The 20,620-nt window shown below is 44.6% G+C and overlaps 1 protein-coding gene across 2 annotated transcripts in view; it reads right to left on the bottom strand.

Moving 5' to 3' along the window:
• Positions 1–20,620, bottom strand: part of DYNC2H1 (dynein cytoplasmic 2 heavy chain 1) — a 537,791-nt gene that overhangs the window by 92,681 nt on the left and 424,490 nt on the right. For both annotated transcript variants that reach the window (XM_073558365.1, XM_073558366.1), the window contains exon 84: positions 11,759–11,968. In XM_073558365.1, the coding sequence (XP_073414466.1) occupies positions 11,759–11,968 (210 nt within the window). The remainder of the gene's footprint in view (positions 1–11,758; positions 11,969–20,620) is intronic.

Raw genomic sequence — 20,620 nt, 5'->3', positions numbered from 1 at the left:
TTTTTAACCAATATTTTACCTCACAAAATGTATCCTCTGCGATCTTCTGCTGTAATGTCAGTATTGTCTTTTGCTTCCTCCCCTGCCCAGGAGCTGTGGTATGTTCTGTACATGGTCAGACACAGGGGTGAGAGAGACAGAGCACAGGGGGGAGACAGCTCAAACGGGACAGCACATGAGGGGAGGACACAGCACAGGAAGGAGAGAGACAGCAGACAAGGGGGATAGCACATGGGGTAGACAGGTCAAAGAAGAGAGCACAGACAGGAGAAGTCAGCACATGGGGAAAGAGAGTGGATAGGTGGGTGAGAACATGGGGGGGGAGAGATTCTAAACACTGCAAAGCCTGCCCCCACCGTGACATTACCACCCTCCCAATGCGATAGCATCGGGCCTCCATCTAGTGTGTGTGTATATATATATATTTTTTTTTTTTTGGAAGAAGAGATCTCGGCGCAGACATCTCCATCTGTGCATGCACCGCCCCCGGCGGCCATTTTCCCGCAGTCCAGTGCAATGTAAACCATGGAGGTGCGGGGACTCTGGGCCTTTACAAAATGTCGGCAAAGCACCCGCACCACCGAACACCAGCAGCTTTGCACTTTAGAACACCCCTTCTTTCCAGCCTGGGGTCTGCAGAATTGCCCCACTCCTGTCTCCACCAGCAGTGACCCTGGGACCCCTCCACTACAGCTGCCACCCCCAGTAAGCAATAAGACACATGGATTATAAGCACCAAAATTTTATAAAAAAAATATTTTTCTCCCCAAAACTTGGGGGGCGTCTTATAATCCGGTGCATCTTATAAACTGCAAAATGCAGTATATATTAGTAATGGAGTGTGTTTTGAACTTTTGACTTTCAAGCTTCATATCTCACCAGAACACTACTGCTCCGAATGTGATACTACCATCATTTTATAGACAATCATCTTGGCTATCTCATACTTGCAGCTATTTAGTAAATAATTAGTAATGCAGATTCTTGTCATGTCACTGCATTGTTGCTGTTTTGCTCCTAAAAATCTAATTTTTTATTTTTATTATTTAGTTACTATTTTGGAAATCCACCTTTGGCTTTCAACACTGACTGAATCCTTCTGGGCTGTTCTCCATCAAATTCAAACTCGTCTTGCCCGAAATCTGATTGCAGGTCTCTTCTAAATGTTCTCAACGTTGGTGCATACTGGTCGACGCCATTTGGATAAGTATATAGTTTTTTTCTTCAACAAGTATTCCATTGGGTTGAGGTCTGGGGTCTGTGGGGGCCAATCCAGCACCTCTACTTCATTGTCATTGAACCATTTCTTCACCAATCTCGTTGTGTGCTTCAGGTCGTTGTCCTGCTGGAACACTATGTCGTCCTTTTCATACCCATAGTGCTCAAGTGTACAAAGTAACTCGTTTTGCAGGTTACTCACATAAAGCTCAGCATTGACCATTAATCCTGATCAAGTATCCAACGCCTTTGGCTGTGAAACAACCCTAAATAATCAGGCTTCCTCCACCAAATTTTACAGTTCCTTCAATTTCTCGATCTGTTAGCCCCTTTTTCCCTTGTTTCTGCCGGACCCATTTGCACTCATCAGAGCCTAGTCTATTGACTTTTGTCTCATCGTTCCAAATCACTAGTTTCCAATCTTCATAATGTCCACCTTTGTGGACTTTTTATTACTTGCTTAAATTCATGCAATTGGGGCTATAAAAAAAAAAAAAAATCAATTTCAGCTGAAACGTGTCGGTTGTTTGCCATGGAGATCTTTGGTGGCCAGTGTTTTAATTTTTAATTTTATACTTGACTCTGTCATCGCTGGAGGAGAATCTTTTTTTTTTGTTGCAGTGGTTAAATTTGGGATAAGGTGGGACGGGATTGGTCAAGTGAACAGGTGAGTTGTGATCTGGAGAATAGAAAGGAACATTTATCTTGTGTAATGGCAGAAAAGCTGGTTTTGGAGGAAAAGGGCTGAGTAGTTATGAGGAGGGGCTGTGGGGACTGTAGGTCAAAGCTTTTTCGGATAGTGTCAATCTTCTGCTTGAAGAAAGATGCAAAGTCTTCAGCTGAGATGAGAGAGAGCAGTTGCTGAGGGACGCAGGAGAGATTTGAAGTGTTGAATAGTTGTTTAGGGTTGTGAGACAGGGAGTAAGTATATGAGAGATCAGAACTAGGTTTATTTTGCAGAAGTGACTGTGGACTTGAAGTTAGTGAGGGACTGTTTGTATGCAATGAAGTGCTCTTGTTGGAGTGGGATCTTTTCCATCTCCGCTCAGTGACCCTGGAAGCCCACCTCAGATCTTTAGTCAGACTGGTGTGCCAGGGTTGCCGGTTGATTCTGCTAGCTTTGGTATGTGTAAGGTGGGGTGACTGATGTGACTACAGCTGCTGTGGTATTATATAAAGCAGCAGCATCTGCATCGTATACGGAATCTATGTCTAAGTGGGTGTAAATTCAGGTGTATGAGATTTCTGCAAGGATGTGCAAGTTTGTGGAGTGAGGAGCATGCACATGGAAAGGAAAGGGAAGAGAATGTAAGTAGGTTGTTGTGAGAGATGGGGAAAGGCGAGTTAGAGAGGGAACAGAGGTGGGTGAAGATGAAGTCCAGTGTGTGGCCATCTTTGCGAGTGGCTGCGGAGGACTGTTGAGCGAGGCCAAAGGAGAAAGTGAAGATAAGAAGCTTGGAGACTGCTGAGTGGGAAGTGTAAATGGGGAATGTTGAAGTCACCAATGATGACAGTGGGAATGAAAAGAAATAGCCAGGTGGTGAAGTGATCAAAAAAGGTGGTGGCTGGCCCTGGGGGGCCGTAAATGACAGCCAGCTAGAGGGGAAGTAGAAGCGAGGAGAGTGCATCTCAAAAAGGAGAGTAATGGAGGGTGGCAGTGGAATTGGGCTGAAGGAGCAGTTATTTGACAGAAGACCAACTCCTCCATGATGCTTGTTGTTGGGGTCAGGGGTGTAAAAAAGATGGAGTCCAACATAATAATAATAATAACAAATTTTATTTCTATAGCGCCGACATATTCCGCAGCACTCTACATTTCAGAGGGGACTTGTACAGACGATAGACATTACAGCATAACAATAATCACATAGATCATAACAAATACCAAGAGGAATGAGGGCCCTGCTCGCAAGCTTACAGTCTATGAGGAAAAAAGGGAGACACGAAAGGTGGGTGGTAACAACTGCCCTGATTGTATGGACCAGCCATAGTGTTAAGTGTGTAACAGTACAGACACAGAGGGCTAATGGATGCATAAAGCATGTGGGAACATGATGCGGGGAACCTGGTTATGGTAAAATTTTTGATTGTGCCACACAGGGATAGTTAGGTTAATGTGTTGAGGCGGTAGGCCAGTGTGAATAAATGCGTTTTCAGGGCACGCTTAAAATTGTAGAGATTCGGGACTAATCGTATTGACCTGGGGAGTGCATTCCAAAGAATTGGTGCAGCACATGTATAGTCTTGGAGATGGGAGTGGGATGTTCTGATTATTGAGGATGCTAACCTCAGGTCATCAGCAGAACGGAGGTCACGGGTAGGGTGGTAGACTGAAACGAGGGGGGAGATGTTGGGTGGTGCTGAGCAATGGAGTGCTTTGTGGGTGAGGGTGATAAGTTTGTACTGGATTCTGGAGTGGATCTGTAGCCAGTGTAATGTCTGGCACAAGGTAGAGGCATCGGTGTAACAATTGGTGAGGAATATGATCCTGGCTGCGGCATTCAAGACAGATTGGAGGGGGGAGAGTTTGGTAAGAGGGAGACCGATTAGAAGAGAGTTACAATAGTCTAGACGAGAATGAATAAGAGATACAGTAAGAGTTTATGCAGAGTCAAAAGTAAGAAAAGGTCGAATTCTAGAAATGTTTTTGAGGTGCAGATAACAAGAGCGAGCCAGTGATTGGATGTGGGGGGCGAATGAAAGTTCGGAGTCAAGTATGACCCCAAGACAGCGGGCCTGTTGCTGGGGAGTAATAGTAGAACCACACACAGAAATGGCAATGTCGGGTATAGGTACATTAGTAGCGGGAGGAAACACAAAGAGTTCAGTCTTTGACAGGTTCAGTTTCAGATATAGTGAGGACATGATGTTAGACACAGCGTTTAGACAATCGCTGGTGTTATCTAAAAAGGCTGGCGTGATGTCAGGAGAAGTGTATAATTGGGTGTCATCAGCATAGAGGTGGTACTGGAACCCAAATCTACTGATTGATTGACCAATAGGGGCAGTATACAAAGAAAAGAGGAGGGGGCCTAGAACCGATCCTTGAGGAACCCCAACAGTAGATGAGAGGAGGAGGAACCAGCAAAAGATACAGTAAAGGAGCGGTCAGAGAGATAGGAGGAGAACCAGGAGAGAACGGTGTCCTTGATGCCGATGGAGCGGAGCATGGTGAGGAGGAGGTGATGATCCACGGTGTCGAATGCTGAAGAGAGATCCAAGAGAATTAGCATGGAGTAGTGACCATTAGATTTAGCTGTTAGTAGATCATTAGAGACTTTAGTGAGGGCAGTTTCAGTAGAGTGTAGAGAGCGGAAACCGGACGGATTGGAGAGGGTCGAGAAGCGAGTTACCAGAGAGATAGCGGATCAGATGGGTGTGGACCAAGCGTTCCAGGAGTTTAGAGATGAAGAGAAGATTAGAGACAGGTCTGTAGTTAGCGGCACAGTTTTGGTCGAGGGATGGTTTTTTAAGTAGTGGATGTATGATGGCATGCTTAAATGAGGAGGGAAAGATACCAGAAGAGAGAGAGAGGTTAAATATTTTAGTTAGGTGAGTGGTGACAGCAGGGGAAAGGGACTGGAGATGTGACGGAAATGGGTCACTGGTGGAAGTGGTTGGGCGAGAAGATGCAAGGAACCTGCTTACTTCTTCTTCTGTGACTGGTTCAAAATCAGAGAGTGAGCTAGATGCAGTGGGGGAGGGAGGACAGTGCATGGTATGAGGAGATTGGGAGATAATTTCCTGTCGGATAAGGTCAATTTTTTCTTTGAAGTAATTGGCCAGATCGTCAGCTCGAAGCTCCGTGGTTGGAGCCTGTACTCTTGGGTTGAGTAGAGAATGAAAAGTGTCAAAGAGACGTTTAGGGTTATTGGATAGTGAGGTGAAGTGCAACTGGAGAGGCTGTGTCATAGGGGGTGAGCCAGGTTGCGATGATGCCAAGGAAGGAAAGTTGTTAGTAATGATGAGTGAACATGCTCGGATAATGTGTTATCAGAGTATCTTGGTCGTGATCGGATATTTCCGAGACCCTGCAGCTGCATGTTTTGCGGCAGAAGACAGCTGCAACACATACAGGAATTGCCTATTTGTTAGATGGTGAGGATCAGCTAGGCTGCAGGTAGTCACCAGATACCACTCCAAGGCAGTCCCAAGGTCTGCAGCAGCTGACCGTAGGGTCAGAGACAGGTGGATGTAGTGTAGTGCAGTGCAGTGGGGTTGGTGCAGTGTGACAAACAGGCAGCAACTACAGAAAAGTTCACAGCAAAACGTGTTTAACCCCTTCATGAAGGAGCCTTTTTTCGTTTTTGCGCTTCTGTTTTTCGCTCCCCTTCTTCCCAGAGCCATGACTTTTTATTTTTCTGTCAGTATAGCCATGTGAGGGCTTGTTTTTTGCGGGACGAGTTTTGACTACACCATTGGTAGCGCATGGTTGGTGCATTGGTAGCTCATTAGTTTTGACATATCGTTTACTCAAAAATGGGGAAAAAAAATTCCAAGTGCGGCGAATTTGCAAAAAAAAGTGCAATCCCACACTTGTTTTTTGTTTGGCTTTTTTACTAAGCTCACAAAATGCTCAAACGGACCTGGCACTATGATTCTTCAGGTCATTACGAGTTCATAGACACCAAACATGTCTAGGTTCTTTTTATCTAAGTGGGGAAAAAAGTTTCCAACATTTGATAAAAAAAAAAAAATTGCACCATTTTCTGATACCCGTAGCGGGTGCGGGCTCATTTTTTGCGCGCCGAGCTGACGTTTTTAATGATACCATTTTGGTGGAGATACGATCTTTTGACCGTCTGCTATTGCAATTTATTGAAATGTTGCAGAGACCATGTAATTCTGGCGTTTTTTCTCACTATGCCGTTTAGCGATCAGGTTAATCCTTTTTTTAATCAATAGATCGGGCGATTCTGAATGCAGCTAGGGTTACTGCAAACGCACCCAAAAACGCGTTCGAGGGTGCGTCATGAATTAACGCATACTTGCTAACGCATGCCGATTTTGGCATGCGTTAGGATACGTTAGTATCATTGCGGGCAATGGCGGCGTTAACGGATCCGTTACATACAGTAGCGTTAGTGCCGCTATGTAACTGATCCGTCAGCGCACTGCCCCCTAACGCAATGTGAACCCAGCCCTATATATTTTTTAAAACATTTTTTTTTCCTTTTGGCATGCTTCAATAGTCTCGATGGGAGACTAAAAGCTGTCATAACCCAATCGGCTCTGCTACATACAGGCGATGATCAGATCGCCTTTATATAGCTGAATTACTCACTCGCTACGAATACCGACCGCTGGGCGGCGCTCACAGCAAGCCGGCAGTGACAACCATAGAGGTCTCCAGGAGACCTATGGTTGTCATGCCAATGAACTGGTGACCCGCGATCATGTGATGGGGGTCACCGGTAGGAGGATTTCCAGCCCGATGTCCGGAAGCGCGCGTTAAATGTCGCTGTTAGAGTTTGACAGCAGCATTTAACAATTTAATAGCCGCGGGTGGATCGCGATTCCACCCGCGGCTATTGCGGGCACATGTCAGCCCGCAAAAGATGTAGGCTCACCGCTGGAGCCCACATCAAAGGGGAGACACGACACGTGCAGTACTAGTACTGCGTATGTCGTGAAGGGGTTAATGTCCAAACTCACACAGTGCACAGCATGTGGTATCCTCCGGATCGCAGTCAGGAAAACAAAGACAGTCCGTGACCGGTTGCCATGGGCGACTGCACTGCCGTGTACGCTGAGGGTGCCAGGCCTTTGGGCTCCGTTTGGCTCTGTGTTGCCTCTCACAGGTTGAGCTCTGCAAAGCTTTCTGCTCAGCCTGCTTGCAAGACCAAAACTGACACACCCTACCCCTTTACTCCAGGGTTTTTACAACAAAACCTGTGGCCTTAGGCCACATGGAAAACCTGGGGCTGGGGAAGGAAATGGACCGTCCCACTACCATCCTGTAGTCCATTTAAAAAATACAAACCCATGACAGGTTTTCTTAAATCTGCCTTGTACAAATAGCATGCCCAAGATCAACACTTACTTCTATTCTGCCTTGCAATCACAGTTATACCTGTGACTGCAATGCACTCCCGCGGCCTCCATGTGCTTCTATAAACATCCTGGGGGATACATAGTGACCCTCGCATATGACACCGGTCACTGCCTCACAGTAGGAAAAAAAGACGTAGTGAAACAATCCAAGGTCAGGGATGGCAGTATAGATTCAATAATGGTAGCTGAGGTCAGGAGTGGAGAAATCAGAATAAACGAGTATGCTAGCTGGGTCAGACAACAAGAGAGACAATACAAGAGAGCACCTTACAGGAAACTAGATACAGTAGGAACTGAACTAGAACCTTAGAGCAGGTGAGGATTGATGGGAGGAGTTGCCTAATAAAACCCCTGCTGCTTGGGGATAGGTCGGGGAAGTAAACATCTGCAAGACACGGTACGGTTAAATGCCTTTTAGAAAGATGGCGCCACCCTATAACCAAGTGGACAAACACCAATAGCAGTGTTGAAATTGCTGCAAGAGATAGTTTAGTGAGACAGCCCGACACTGGGGAAAGCAGAGAGGTGACTCCAGTGAGTATAGCCGCGCTTACCAGCTATGCGAGTCACCTGCATGGTAGATAGTGGTGTTTCTTGCATTAATAAGGTTAAAGGGAATCTGTCAGCAGAATATCATACACCAAGCTACTTATATAAGCATGTAGCTCATTCAAAGACAAGTCCAGTAATAACTTGATATGTCCCGCCCTCTCCTCCGTTATTGAGAAGTCAGCACTTGAAATTATATGCTAATGAGTCTGTAGATCTGAAGCCTCTGCCACTCTAACTCTATCCCCTACCCAGCACCGACTCTTCCTGCTCGACGGATGGTTCCTTTGCCTGAATTGACACAACATAGAGGCTACCAGTGACACGAGATGAGGAGGTGCTGGGTGGAGAACAGAGCTGGAATGACAGATGCTTCATATCTACAAATAGCTCTTCAGTCTCATTGGCATATCAATGGGGAGTAAAATCCTGCTGATAGACTTCCTTTAAAATAATAATAACCCCTTTAAGGAAATCCATAAATACCTAGCACAATTGAACTCTCTGCTATTAACAGAGTTACAGTGGGGAAAAAAAGTATTTAGTCAGTCAGCAATAGTGCAAGTTCCACCACTTAAAAAGATGAGAGACGTCTGTAATTTACATCATAGGTAGACCTCAACTATGGGAGACAAACTGAGAAAAAAAAATCCAGAAAATCACATTGTCTGTTTTTTTTTCATTTTATTTGCATATTATGGTGGAAAATAAGTATTTGGTCAGAAACAAGCAATCAAGATTTCTGGCTCTCACAGACCTGTAACTTCTTCTTTAAGAGTCTCCTCTTTCCTCCACTCATTACCTGTAGTAATGGCACCTGTTTAAACTTGTTATCAGTATAAAAAGACACCTGTGCACACCCTCAAACAGTCTGACTCCAAACTCCACTATGGTGAAGACCAAAGAGCTGTCAAAGGACACCAGAAACAAAATTGTAGCCCTGCACCAGGCTGGGAAGACTGAATCTGCAATAGCCAACCAGCTTGGAGTGAAGAAATCAACTGTGGGAGCAATAATTAGAAAATGGAAGACATACAAGACCACTGATAATCTCCCTCGATCTGGTGCTCCACGCAAAATCCCACCCCGTGGGGTCAGAATGATCACAAGAACGGTGAGCACAAATCCCAGAACCACGCGGGGGGGGACCTAGTGAATGAACTGCAGAGAGCTGGGACCAATGTAACAAGGCCTACCATAAGTAACACACTACGCCACCATGGACTCAGATCCTGCAGTGCCAGACGTGTCCCACTGCTTAAGCCTGTACATGTCCGGGCCCGTCTGAAGTTTGCTAGAGAGCATTTGGATGATCCAGAGGAGTTTTGGGAGAATGTCCTATGGTCTGAGGAAACCAAACTGGAACTGTTTGGTAGAAACACAACTTGTCGTGTTTGGAGGAAAAAGAATACTGAGTTGCATCCATCAAACACCATACCTACTGTAAAGCATGGTGGTGGAAACATCATGCTTTGGGGCTGTTTCTCTGCAAAGGGGCCAGGACGACTGATCCGGGTACATGAAAGAATGAATGGGGCCATGTATCGTGAGATTTTGAGTGCAAACCTCCTTCCATCAGCAAGGGCATTGAAGATGAAACGTGGCTGGGTCTTTCAACATGACAATGATCCAAAGCACACCGCCAGGGCAACGAAGGAGTGGCTTCGTAAGAAGCATTTCAAGGTCCTGGAGTGGCCTAGCCAGTCTCCAGATCTCAACCCTATAGAAAACCTTTGGAGGGAGTTGAAAGTCCGTGTTGCCAAGCGAAAAGCCAAAAACATCACTGCTCTAGAGGAGATCTGCATGGAGGAATGGGCCAACATACCAACAACAGTGTGTGGCAACCTTGTGAAGACTTACAGAAAACGTTTGACCTCTGTCATTGCCAACAAAGGATATATCACAAAGTATTGAGATGAAATTTTGTTTCTGACCAAATACTTATTTTCCACCATAATATGCAAATAAAATGAAAAAAAAAACAGACAATGTGATTTTCTGGATTTTTTTTTCTCAGTTTGTCTCCCATAGCTGAGGTCTACCTATGATGTAAATTACAGACGCCTCTCATCTTTTTAAGTGGTGGAACTTGCACTATTGCTGACTGACCAAATACTTTTTTTCCCCACTGTAAGTCAATAGGCTTGGAACCCCAAGGAATATTCATTCAACCCAAGATTCTCTTGAAGAGTACCCAGCTGGCTCAGGACATTTAATTTGCAGCCTATATATTTAATTTTCCACAGTCCGACACTTCATTACATAATAATAATTTCCATAAATTTTCTACATAAGTAGGGCAGATTAAAAGAGGAGGACCCTGTACAGGAGTAGCACGTGGTCCCCTAGCTGTTGAGAAGTTGATTTATCAAGAGCGAGGGGTTCATTATAGAGCTCCTTGCCCCTTACCATGACTATGAAGTTAATCTTTTCATATGAAGAATTAGAATCAAGAGAAAGTTTGAGCCACGGTGCCTTTTTATAGTTATATATGACCTCCTTGGCTAAATGGTCCATTGGCAGCTTCACAAGTCTAAGGGCTCCCACCAGTGATATCTTTGATACGAAGCCTACTGAAGATTAAGAAAAACTTTGGCAAGGGAACACAAAGTCCTCTGCGGTCCTTCCCCTTCCAAGCCACAGCAGCAATATATGAGTATAATTTAGTTTTCCACTTTTACAACAAAGCACTTACTAGCGCTGGTTTCTAGCCACTACTGCAGCCGGGAACAAAACTCCTGGATGTTTGTATCACCGTGAACTCTTCTAAGTGTATAATAATGCCAGATCAACAAAAGGTTAGGCACATCGGTCACCTATGGGATGCATCTTCCATTGACAACCAAAAACCAGAGCAAATTTGAGCTGCCGCCCACCCATCAGCATTGTTTATAAATTACTGTATATACACGAGTATAAGCCGACCCGAGTTTAAGTCGAGACCCCAAATTTTGCCACAAAAACCTGGGAAAATGTATTGACTTAAGTATAAGCCGAGGGTGGTGCTGCACAAGAGTTAATGGTGGCCCAAGAAGATGCTCCAAAGATAAATACCCCCCATAAAATGCAGCACAAGGGTTAATGGTGGCCCAAGAAGATGCTCCATAGATAAATACGGCCCATATATTGCCGCTGCCGCTGCAATAAAAAAAAAAAAAAATGACATACTCATCTCTCGGCGCTGGGGGCCAGGTGCCGGTGTCCTGAGCAGGCGGGGACACCAGCGCGCTATGTGGGCCAGGTGCCCGTGTCGCCGCTGGCTCAGGCCCCGACACCTGCGATATACATCTATCCCAGTTCCATTGCCGCGCGCCGCTGTCTCCCGGGTCTCTGCAGTGACGTTCAGCAGAGGGCGCGCACTGACTACGTCATCGCGCCCTCTGACCTGAACGTCACAGTCAGAGGACGCAGAGGACAGAGTGGTGCGCAGCGGTGGAACGGGGACAGGTGAATATTGCACTGCTCCTCATCCTCCTCCATCATACTCACCCCCACCTGGCGCATGGTCTCTGCACCCCCCTGCTTCTTCCATGGTCTTGGCGCCGCAGCTCTTCCAAGTTTCAGCGGTCACGTGGTACCGCTCATTAAAGTCATGAATATACAAATATTCATGACTTTAATGAGTGGTACCACGTGACCGCTGAACGCAAGAAGAGCTGGGGCCCCAAGACCATGGAAGAAGCACCAGGAGGGGGTGAATATGATCTCTGACACCCGCACTCCCCCTCCCCCGCCGACCCCCAGTATATGACTCGAGAATAAGCCGAGAGGGGGCACTTTCAGCCTTAAAAAATGGGCTAAAAATCTCGGCTTAAACGCGAGTATATACGGTAGTTACGGAGCCTAAAGGACACATTAATAAAAATTTACAGATGTCTTGAATAAGGCAATAACCTGTGTCCTCTTGGATGCAATGAGGCTGTGAGACTTCACTCACCTTCTGCTCTAATAAGGCGCTGGCTAGCTTCTGTACGTCCGAGGTTAGCAATGACGTCCCTCTGATGACCTTACTCAGAGCTGCCAGAGAATGGTGGATACTCTGAACCAGGCGGATAGCATTGAACTGCTCCAGGACGATGAATGATAAGATGGGTGACCCGTGCCGCTCGGTTGGAGGAGACACCTTCTGATGGATCAAGTTGGAGTTCTGAAAGCAGAATTATAAGACGTTATTGTAAATGCATTGAAAAATGAGGTTCTGCACTGAAGCGTTTGTGTATTATAGCGCAGTGTGAATGCTTCTTGAAGACACCAGATATCTTTCTCTCCACCCATAACACAGACCATATTATATTAGTGTCCGTCTATTTTGCAATATGCATCCTCCAACTTTTTAAATAGAAAAATTCAGCTTCTGTCTGCCATCTTAACTGCAGAAATCAGTGCTAGTAGGCAGTAGAAAAGGTGCAAATATATCCGAGGACGCTATTCCCAGGCACCACAGATACAGATCATTCCAAATTGCGAGCACTATGCTGGAGATGCAAGTTTAAAGGGGCTTTCCTGTGAACAACAGTTTATTTTAATCAATAGATCTTGGAATAATAATAATTTCCACAATTGGATGTGTTTAAAAAAATGTTCCTGTGCCGAGATAATCTTATAAATGTGCCCCTGCTGTGTACTGTGTAATGGGCGGTGTCTGACCGAACAGGGACCTGGTCTGATCATACCACAGCTCCTGGGCGGGGTGGGGGGGAATAAGGGTCTACAGACATTACAGCACGGGGTCACAGCCGATAATTTTTGGGAGGTAAAACATTTCCCTCCCTGTTTCTAAGCAATGTTTTACTTAAAGAAAGACTCAGCTATGATCCTGTGCTGTCCTGTCTATATACTCTCTATGGCTTCCTCCCCTCTCCAGGGGATGTGGTATGATCAGACCATGTCCCTGTACGGTCATTACACAGTACACAGCAGGGGCACATTTATAAGATTATCTCAGCACAGGAACATTTTATTTAAACACATCCAATTGTGGAATTAATTATTACTCAAAGATCTATTGATTAAAATGACCTTTTGTTCATGGGAAAATCCCATTAAGGCACAGGAGATGCAGCAGACTGTACCATGCGCAGTAGCAGCAATGTACAAACTACTGCTGAAAAATGCAGAATCCTAATAAAATCCACTGGAAGCAGCCTGGATAATATTCAGCGACAACAGCAAAACCCACAAATACGGCCTTGTTCACATCTGCATCAATTATTTCCATTGTTCTTTTCTGTCAAATGTGCAGAACAAATATAGCAGAATTGGTGGATGATCAGAATCATGGATACCAGTGATACCTGACAGACCATAATGACTAGAGCCAGATCCATTGATGGTCTTCCATGGGGTCCGGTATTTTGAGCAGAATCTGTTATGGAGGCTCCAAGTGCACCCTCAGAATACAGTCACAGAAGCGTTCAGTGGTTTTTTTTTCAGGTCAGTTATTGGAACAGAAACACAAAACTCCTTCTAGAAAAAAAAAAACTGTGCCTGTCATATGACAGATGCAAATGGCGCCAGGTGGACTTCACTGGCTATAATGGGGTTTTAGGAAGTCATATTAACAGGTAAACAGCGCTGTGACAGGGGTGGGTGAGGATCCACTTCATCACTGGCTGGGCTTGTACTGACTAAGCAGCTACCTGGTCTCAACTAGAGCCTCTGAAGGTGAGGATAGGCTTGAGCCGTTAGGGTAGACACCAGGTGCTACTCCAGGATAGAGCCTGAACCTGCACCGGCTGACTGAAGGATCAGAGGCACAGATGCAAAGCACAAAGCGAGTTAACAGATATGTGGTCACAAAGTCCGAGGTCGGGGAGGGCAGCACAAGTTCAAAATACAAAGCCGAGGTCAGGAGTGGAGAGGTCAGACGAAACGGGTACACAAGCAGCGTCAGTTGCAAGAGAGTCATCAAAGTAATAATGCACCTAGACAGGATACAAGAGAACAAACTGCAACTGAGAACAGAAGTTCAGGCAAGGAATGGAGGGAGGAGCTGCCTAATATATCCCCTGCTGGCAGAGCACAGGCCTACAGGACATAGCAGAGTTAATTTCCTGTAGGGCCTAGCCCTGACTTCATATAGCCAGAAGGAGACAGCAGGAAGATGTAGCAGAGCGGGAAATGCTGCAAAAGGCAACTCAGTGAGGCGGCCTGACACGGGGAGGAGCAGGGCGGTGAACACAGTGAGAAGTGCGGTGCCCACTAACTGTGCGAGGGCAAGTGCAGCATGATGTGACTTTTCTTCCAGCAACAATAACAGAGCCTCCTAATGGATTATTGCACATCAGGGATCCTCCATGCCGGAAATCTACAACCTCTGTCTCTCCCACGGTAATAAACCTGAGCTCTGAATCCTGTCCTGCTCCTGTGTATATGATCCTTGCAAAAATCCAAGACAGAAAAGAATCAATCTGCTAAAACTTTTTTGGCCAATTACATGATAGTTAGGGCGACCGATTTGCCACTCTTGGCCTAAAGAAGATGGGATGTTTATTTCTATATTTATTTCCGCCCTCCATACATAACACTGCATTTTGCATCTCATGAAGGCGAATGTCACAGCTCATTTTTATTTAATTTGGCAGAAAAAGATAAAATGATGTTCTGATGACATAAGCTAAACAGACCAGACCTGTTTTATTACATCTTTACGTGTGTATTATTTATGCCTTAAAAGCAACATGATGTATATTTTACCAGGATGATAACACTGGGGGGCCGGCTGTAATCTCTGGGTGATTTCATGCAGTTTCCTTTCTCCTTGCAGGAAATACGGTTATGGAAAATCTCTTTATAGACTTCATTGTTTAGATTCACTATTTTTTTGTTGCATTTCCAAAGTCTGTCATTTAAAATTAAAGCAAAAAAATAAATATATTAAAAAAAAAAATAAACCCGCTGTCAGCGAGAGCGGCCGGGCTGACCTTGGCGGCTGCTTGTGTAGTCAGTTCAGTTGTGCAGATTAATAATATCGGCGCAGGAGGAGGCCGCGCTGGAGGATCCAACCGTTTGTGTTCTGATTAAACCTGAAGTGATGTTCAATTACTTACTGTCAGGCGCAAGGAATCAGACGCTGCATATCGGAATAATGTTTAAGGAGGGCCTGCCGTCGGAGGACGTGTGCGATTTTCTTCCCCCCCCCATGTGTGCTTTTTGGGCTGTAAGCGGTAAAAGGGTACCTTTGTCCTTGTGGTTACATTTACTTATGAACAGATTAGTAATAAATAGTGCTGAAACATTGCTAAAATACGCCCCCAAACAAGGATAAAAGTAGAAAAAAAATGTAAAAAAAAATATTTTATTAATCCAATTAAAATATTCAAAGTACGGTATACCACTGTACTAGAAAGCTTTGCATTCTATAGTCCCTCTGTATTAAAGGGAATCTGTCAGCTATCTAACCTGCAGTAGGGACAGAGACCCTGATTCCAGCAATGAGTCACTCAGTTTACTGGGTGCAGCCATTATACTACAATCATCGTCTTCTCTGCTGCAGATTTAGTAGAGCTCAGTTGTGTATACCCTCGCCCACATCACAGCTTTCTGTGTACATTGTATAGGGAGCGAGAGCTGCTATTCGGTGTTGGGGGTGTGGCTGGACTAGGAGGAAGGAGTACAGTTGTCCTGTAGTGATAATCTCTTGCTGATAAAACACCAATTGTATTGAAACAGAAAAACAAAGCCCAGTAAGTGACACATCCCTATAATCAGGGTCTCTGCTCTCAGATTCCATAGCAAAAACCTGGTGACAGTTTCCCTTTAAGGATAGAGTGTAAGAGATGGTTCAACACAGGAGAAATACAAAGAAGATGAAGCACTCACCCTCACAAGGCATTATCCACACTACAGCTAGTACAGGCGCTTCTCACAAAATTAGAATATCATCAAAAAGTTCATTTATTTCAGTTTTTCAATACAAAAAGTGAAACTCCTATATTATATAGAGTCATCACAGAGTAATGTATTTCACGTGTTTATTTCTGTCAATGTTGATGATTATGGCTTACAGCCAATGAAAACCCAAAAGTCATTATCTCAGGAAATTAGTTAACTATTCTGATTTCCTGAGATAATGACTTTTGGGTTTTCATTGGCTGTAAGTCATAATCATCAACATTAACAGAAATAAACACGTGGAATAGATCACTCTGTGATGACGCTATATAATATATGAGTTTCACTTTTTGTATTGAAGAACTGGAATAAATGATCTTTTTGGTGATATTCTAATATTGTGAGAAGCGCCTGTATGTGATGGGTCTGTATTTCAATCTGCACTCATGTAACAGAATGTGTTAGGGTTCGGTCACAAGAGCGTAGACATCGGATGAGTGCTAGCAGATGTTTCATCGGATAGCACTCGGAGCAATGTTATCCTATGGGGCAGTGCTGATCAGAGGTTTTTTTCTCATATCGATTCGGTATGGGTCACATCACGTAAATTGGGAGAAAGCTTGACCAAGATTTAGTCCATCTGCATATCGATTACACTATGGATCACGTCCAATGGAGGATTGTGCCCAGTTGCCTATTGAGCCTATATGCGGATTGCACCCGCATGATGATAGTCTACCCAAAATTCCCACTCACTTGAGGGATCTAGCCCATTTGGAGTTTGAGACAACTTTACAAATCAAGTCCATAAGATAATTGGGTCCAAAATTTGTGCCAATTAGGATTCTTGCATATGACAATATTATTGGTCTGAGTGTAATCTGACAAAACAGAGGCGGTATGGGGAAAAAATACACACCATGCCAGAACTGTATCTGATATTTGCATCACACTCAGCTATTCCAGTCAATGTCATGTAAAACATTGGACTGCACTCGGACGACATTTGAGTGCAGTCCCATTTCCACGGACTGATAGAATGGAGAAATGTTGCTCACCATCTTCTTTTCACCTGGGCTATAATTCTTTCATCTGAGAGAATCATATCACTCTATGTTTACACTCAGATCAGAGTGTGAGTGGACTGTCGTTACTATAATCGATCCGAATTTTGGACATGAGAGAATCTGCGCTTGTGTGACCGTAGCCTTTTAGATACATTCAGATTGTACCTCTTTCTATCAGATTCCTATACTCAGTGTAAGGTCGGGGTTACACGAGCATATATTATCTCCTCCGAGAGATTCGGATCAATTCTGTAAATGACACTTGGGTCAAACTCTGGTGAGAGTGTCCGCTTAGTGTGAGCCGATTCTTTCGGATAAGAGAAATGCAGCCCGGGTGCGGAGAAGATGGAGAACAAGAATTCTCCATCTTCTCCATAGTGTCTGGGTCGGTGGAAATCGGACAGCACTAGGATGTTTTCCACGCACTCAAACTTGTTTTTGCCCACGTTCGTTGGTCCCGTTGGGGCTGGTTTCCGAACCCTCAGCAAAACGGTATTCGGGTATATGTGCCAATGGGGCCCTAGGCTATAATGGTGCCGACACAGTCAACGTGCGCTACTGGAGGCACACAGCCAGACGCAGCCTACACTATCGGAGTGTCTGCCTCCGGTAAGTGTACACGCCCGAAAATGATGCAGGTCAAAGCACATGTTGCCTCTATCGGCACCATTATAGTCTATGGTCCCTTCTGGTGTCTGAATCCCGTTTTGCAGGAGGATCAAGATGCAAGCTCCGATGGGACCAATGAACGTGGGCAAAGACGCAGCGTGAAAGGACATTGGGCACTGCATGTGATGAGCACTATACATCAAGCATTGTTTGCACAGCGCAATTTCTTTCCAACATGCCAGAGTCCTGATGGTGGACACTGATACCGAGGCGCGCTATACAAAACTAGAATCTCTATACGGTGCAGCAACAGTACTGACATTAGTGTCCTAACAATAAGCACCAAATATTGTGTACAACGCACATATCACAGATGAGTACGCCACAGTCCTGATGGTGGTCACGGTATACACAGCACAATCAAGTGCTAGACCCCAGCTCCAAAATCAAGGGCAATGGAAACGGTGCACCATCTGTAAAGTGTAATTGAAAATTAGTAAGCCGGAGCCCTGATGGTGGACTCTAGAAAATGCAATCACTTTACAATTGGTGGAGAGCCGACCTTTGGGACCGTCGATCCCCTGATAGAAGGTGATCAGTGAGCTGCTTGGCAAAAAAAAACCACAAGGAAGACCGGTCACTGCTGCTAGACAGCGCAACATATGCAGCGCTTACAAGCTCTTTTCTATTGTGCTTGTAAGTACTGCTTTGAAGTTGGCCAGGATCTCTGGAGTGCGCTATTGCCTCCTAATCCCAGCCAGCTTCAGCCTAGTTCTCACAAGCTAGACAGCAGTGGCGGTCGGTCTCCAAGGCAACGAGCTGTAAACAAAATAAATGTACAAAAATTTTAAAGCAAATTCTGGACGTGCCGTAAAACTGAACGGAGGGAGCTGCACGTGGTCACGTCGTCATTCCTTACAGCATATGATGGAGTCCGGCCTCTATACAGATGAGAGTCTAATCGCTGGGATCCACATCTGTTAATTGTGCCGGATAGGAATAACCCTTTAATATTAATCTGAGAAATCTAGAGTAAGAGAGAGAGGTAATGCCATATACCAGACTTCTGCTCTCATAATCTCATCTACAACAAATCTTTGCTTTATCCATCATTTTCTTGCCTTCACTTTTCCATCGCCGACGGGCTTTATGCCAATATAATAAAAGGACTGTGAGCGGTAAAGCTCTGAGGGGTGAAGATCCTCAGCGAGACCTCCCCCAATGGAGTGGGGAGGATAAGAGGCAGAGATTTAGACGTACCATTCACTCTATACATTAACGGCAGAGCGAGAAGGGCATTGCTGAGTCACACGCGATTTGCATACATTCACTAGGCAATTACACGGTAATTCATGTAGGAAGAGCTTTGTGGCGTGAAATAATAAAAGAAATATGAAAAAAAAAAAAAAAAATCAGATCTACGACGGTTTTAGGCAGATTTTAATGATAAAAATGTAATGCTTAATAACAAAATACGGTAGTAATAATAATAACCATAATAATAATAATAATTTAAAGCTGCAACGGCTAGATGAACAAGTGATGGATGTGTGCAACAGCCATAATCATTCCCCGTCCGCTCCCGGGCATTGCCCACTGATGAAGCGGCACAGGATGCTATATCATTTACGAGACTGAGTAGAAGTGCAGCCTACTTGAGGAATGAATGTCCACTACTTGCCCTTGAGGCTCTAACATTACTAAAAATTAAAAAAAACATATATTGCATCGGCACGTTTTTCATAACTGTATGGTCATCTAGACCTCGAATGATTCTCAAAAACCCCAGCCAGCAGAGCACATATTGGCCAACTTTTCCGAAACCTTCGGGAGCCTCCTGGAGGAGTTGGTGAATTTCCCACAGAAGACTCCATGAAAGCAGCACCCATGAGAATTTTCTGTGCAACTTGTCGGGGGACAAGGGCATCTTATGGCTTTAAAAAAACAAACAAAACCACTTTCAGAGGAGGGAATGGAGACTCTTATCCAAAAATGAGCGTGTATATAATAATAATAAAAAGAAGATTTGTGTTTTGTGACATTTTCCTTCATCCGGAAAAGAATTTTGGAAATTTGGCAAGAAGCATTGGTTTTCCTTGAAAGAGACCAGCTGAGTATCGAGTCTTTCCAGGCAAATGATCCACTGGAGAAGAGTATGCGGATTACTTTTCTTACAATAGGAGGAATAGTTTCCATCATTTTGAGAGAGGTAATTTGGAAACCTTTCTCTCATGGAGCATTGCCTGTGAGACTCCATACTCAGCAGGTCTCCTTATCTACTACCTGGACATCTCCCTTTTAAATGAAGTGATCTTGTTTGTAAAATTAAGAATACCGTACACTCACCTCCCGTATCGGCACTGCGCCAGTGATATCAGTGCCGGCTCTCCCGCGGCATTGCTATGCCACCTGGCCCTACAGGCTGCTATTGGGTTGCTGCGCTCTCACTTCCCTCAGATGAACTTCAGATATGTGAAGGAGCGAGAGCGCAGTAGCTCAATAGCGGCCTCTGATAGGCTACGGCTTTGTCCACACTTTTAGAATCTACAGATTTTTCTGCTGCTGCACAAAAAAAAAACAGGAAAAAAGCTGCATAAAAATGGCACATATTTTCTGTGTGCTTTTTTATCTCATTCATTTGAATGGGTGAAAAACGCTAAAAGAATTGACACACTGCAGATTTAAAAAAAAAAAAAAATATATATATATATATATGCTTTGAAGGTTCAAATCGGAAAGGAAAAAAATAAGCAGCGAATGCATGACATATCAGAAATCCCATGCAATTTGCTGGTACTGAAAAAAAGCTGTGTGTTTTTTCCACAGCTAAAATGAAACGCGCAAACAAGCCCTAAGAACGCAACATGTGAACAAGACCTAACGGGCTCATGTGGCGTAGCGGCTAGTGATGAGCAAGTATTCTCGTTGCTCGGGTGATCTCCGAGTGTTTTGGCGTGCTCGGAGATTTAGTTTTCGTCGTCTCAGCTGCATGATTTTTGGCTGCTAGACAGGCTGAATACATGTGAGGAATCCCCACATGTATTCAGGCTGTCCAGCAGCCACAAATCATGCAGCTGAGACGACGAAAACTAAATCTCCGAGCACGTCAAAACACTCGGAGATCACCCGAGCAACGAGTATACTCGCTCATCACTAGCGGCCTGGCGTCAAAATCAGTGTGGGAGGTGAGTATATGTTATTTTTATTTCACATAGGAGACTACTTAATTGATAAAAGAGTTGACAACTCTTTTAAGGAGAACCAGTACTTTCCCCCATGTTGCATCTGCC

Source organism: Dendrobates tinctorius, unplaced genomic scaffold (genome assembly GCF_039654945.1).
Source record: "Dendrobates tinctorius isolate UK_male_01 unplaced genomic scaffold, ASM3965494v1 ptg000256l, whole genome shotgun sequence".
Classification (NCBI taxonomy): domain Eukaryota; kingdom Metazoa; phylum Chordata; class Amphibia; order Anura; family Dendrobatidae; genus Dendrobates; species Dendrobates tinctorius.
The sequence above is the reverse complement of the archived record's forward strand: the minus strand, read 5'-3'. Positions and strand labels throughout refer to the sequence as shown.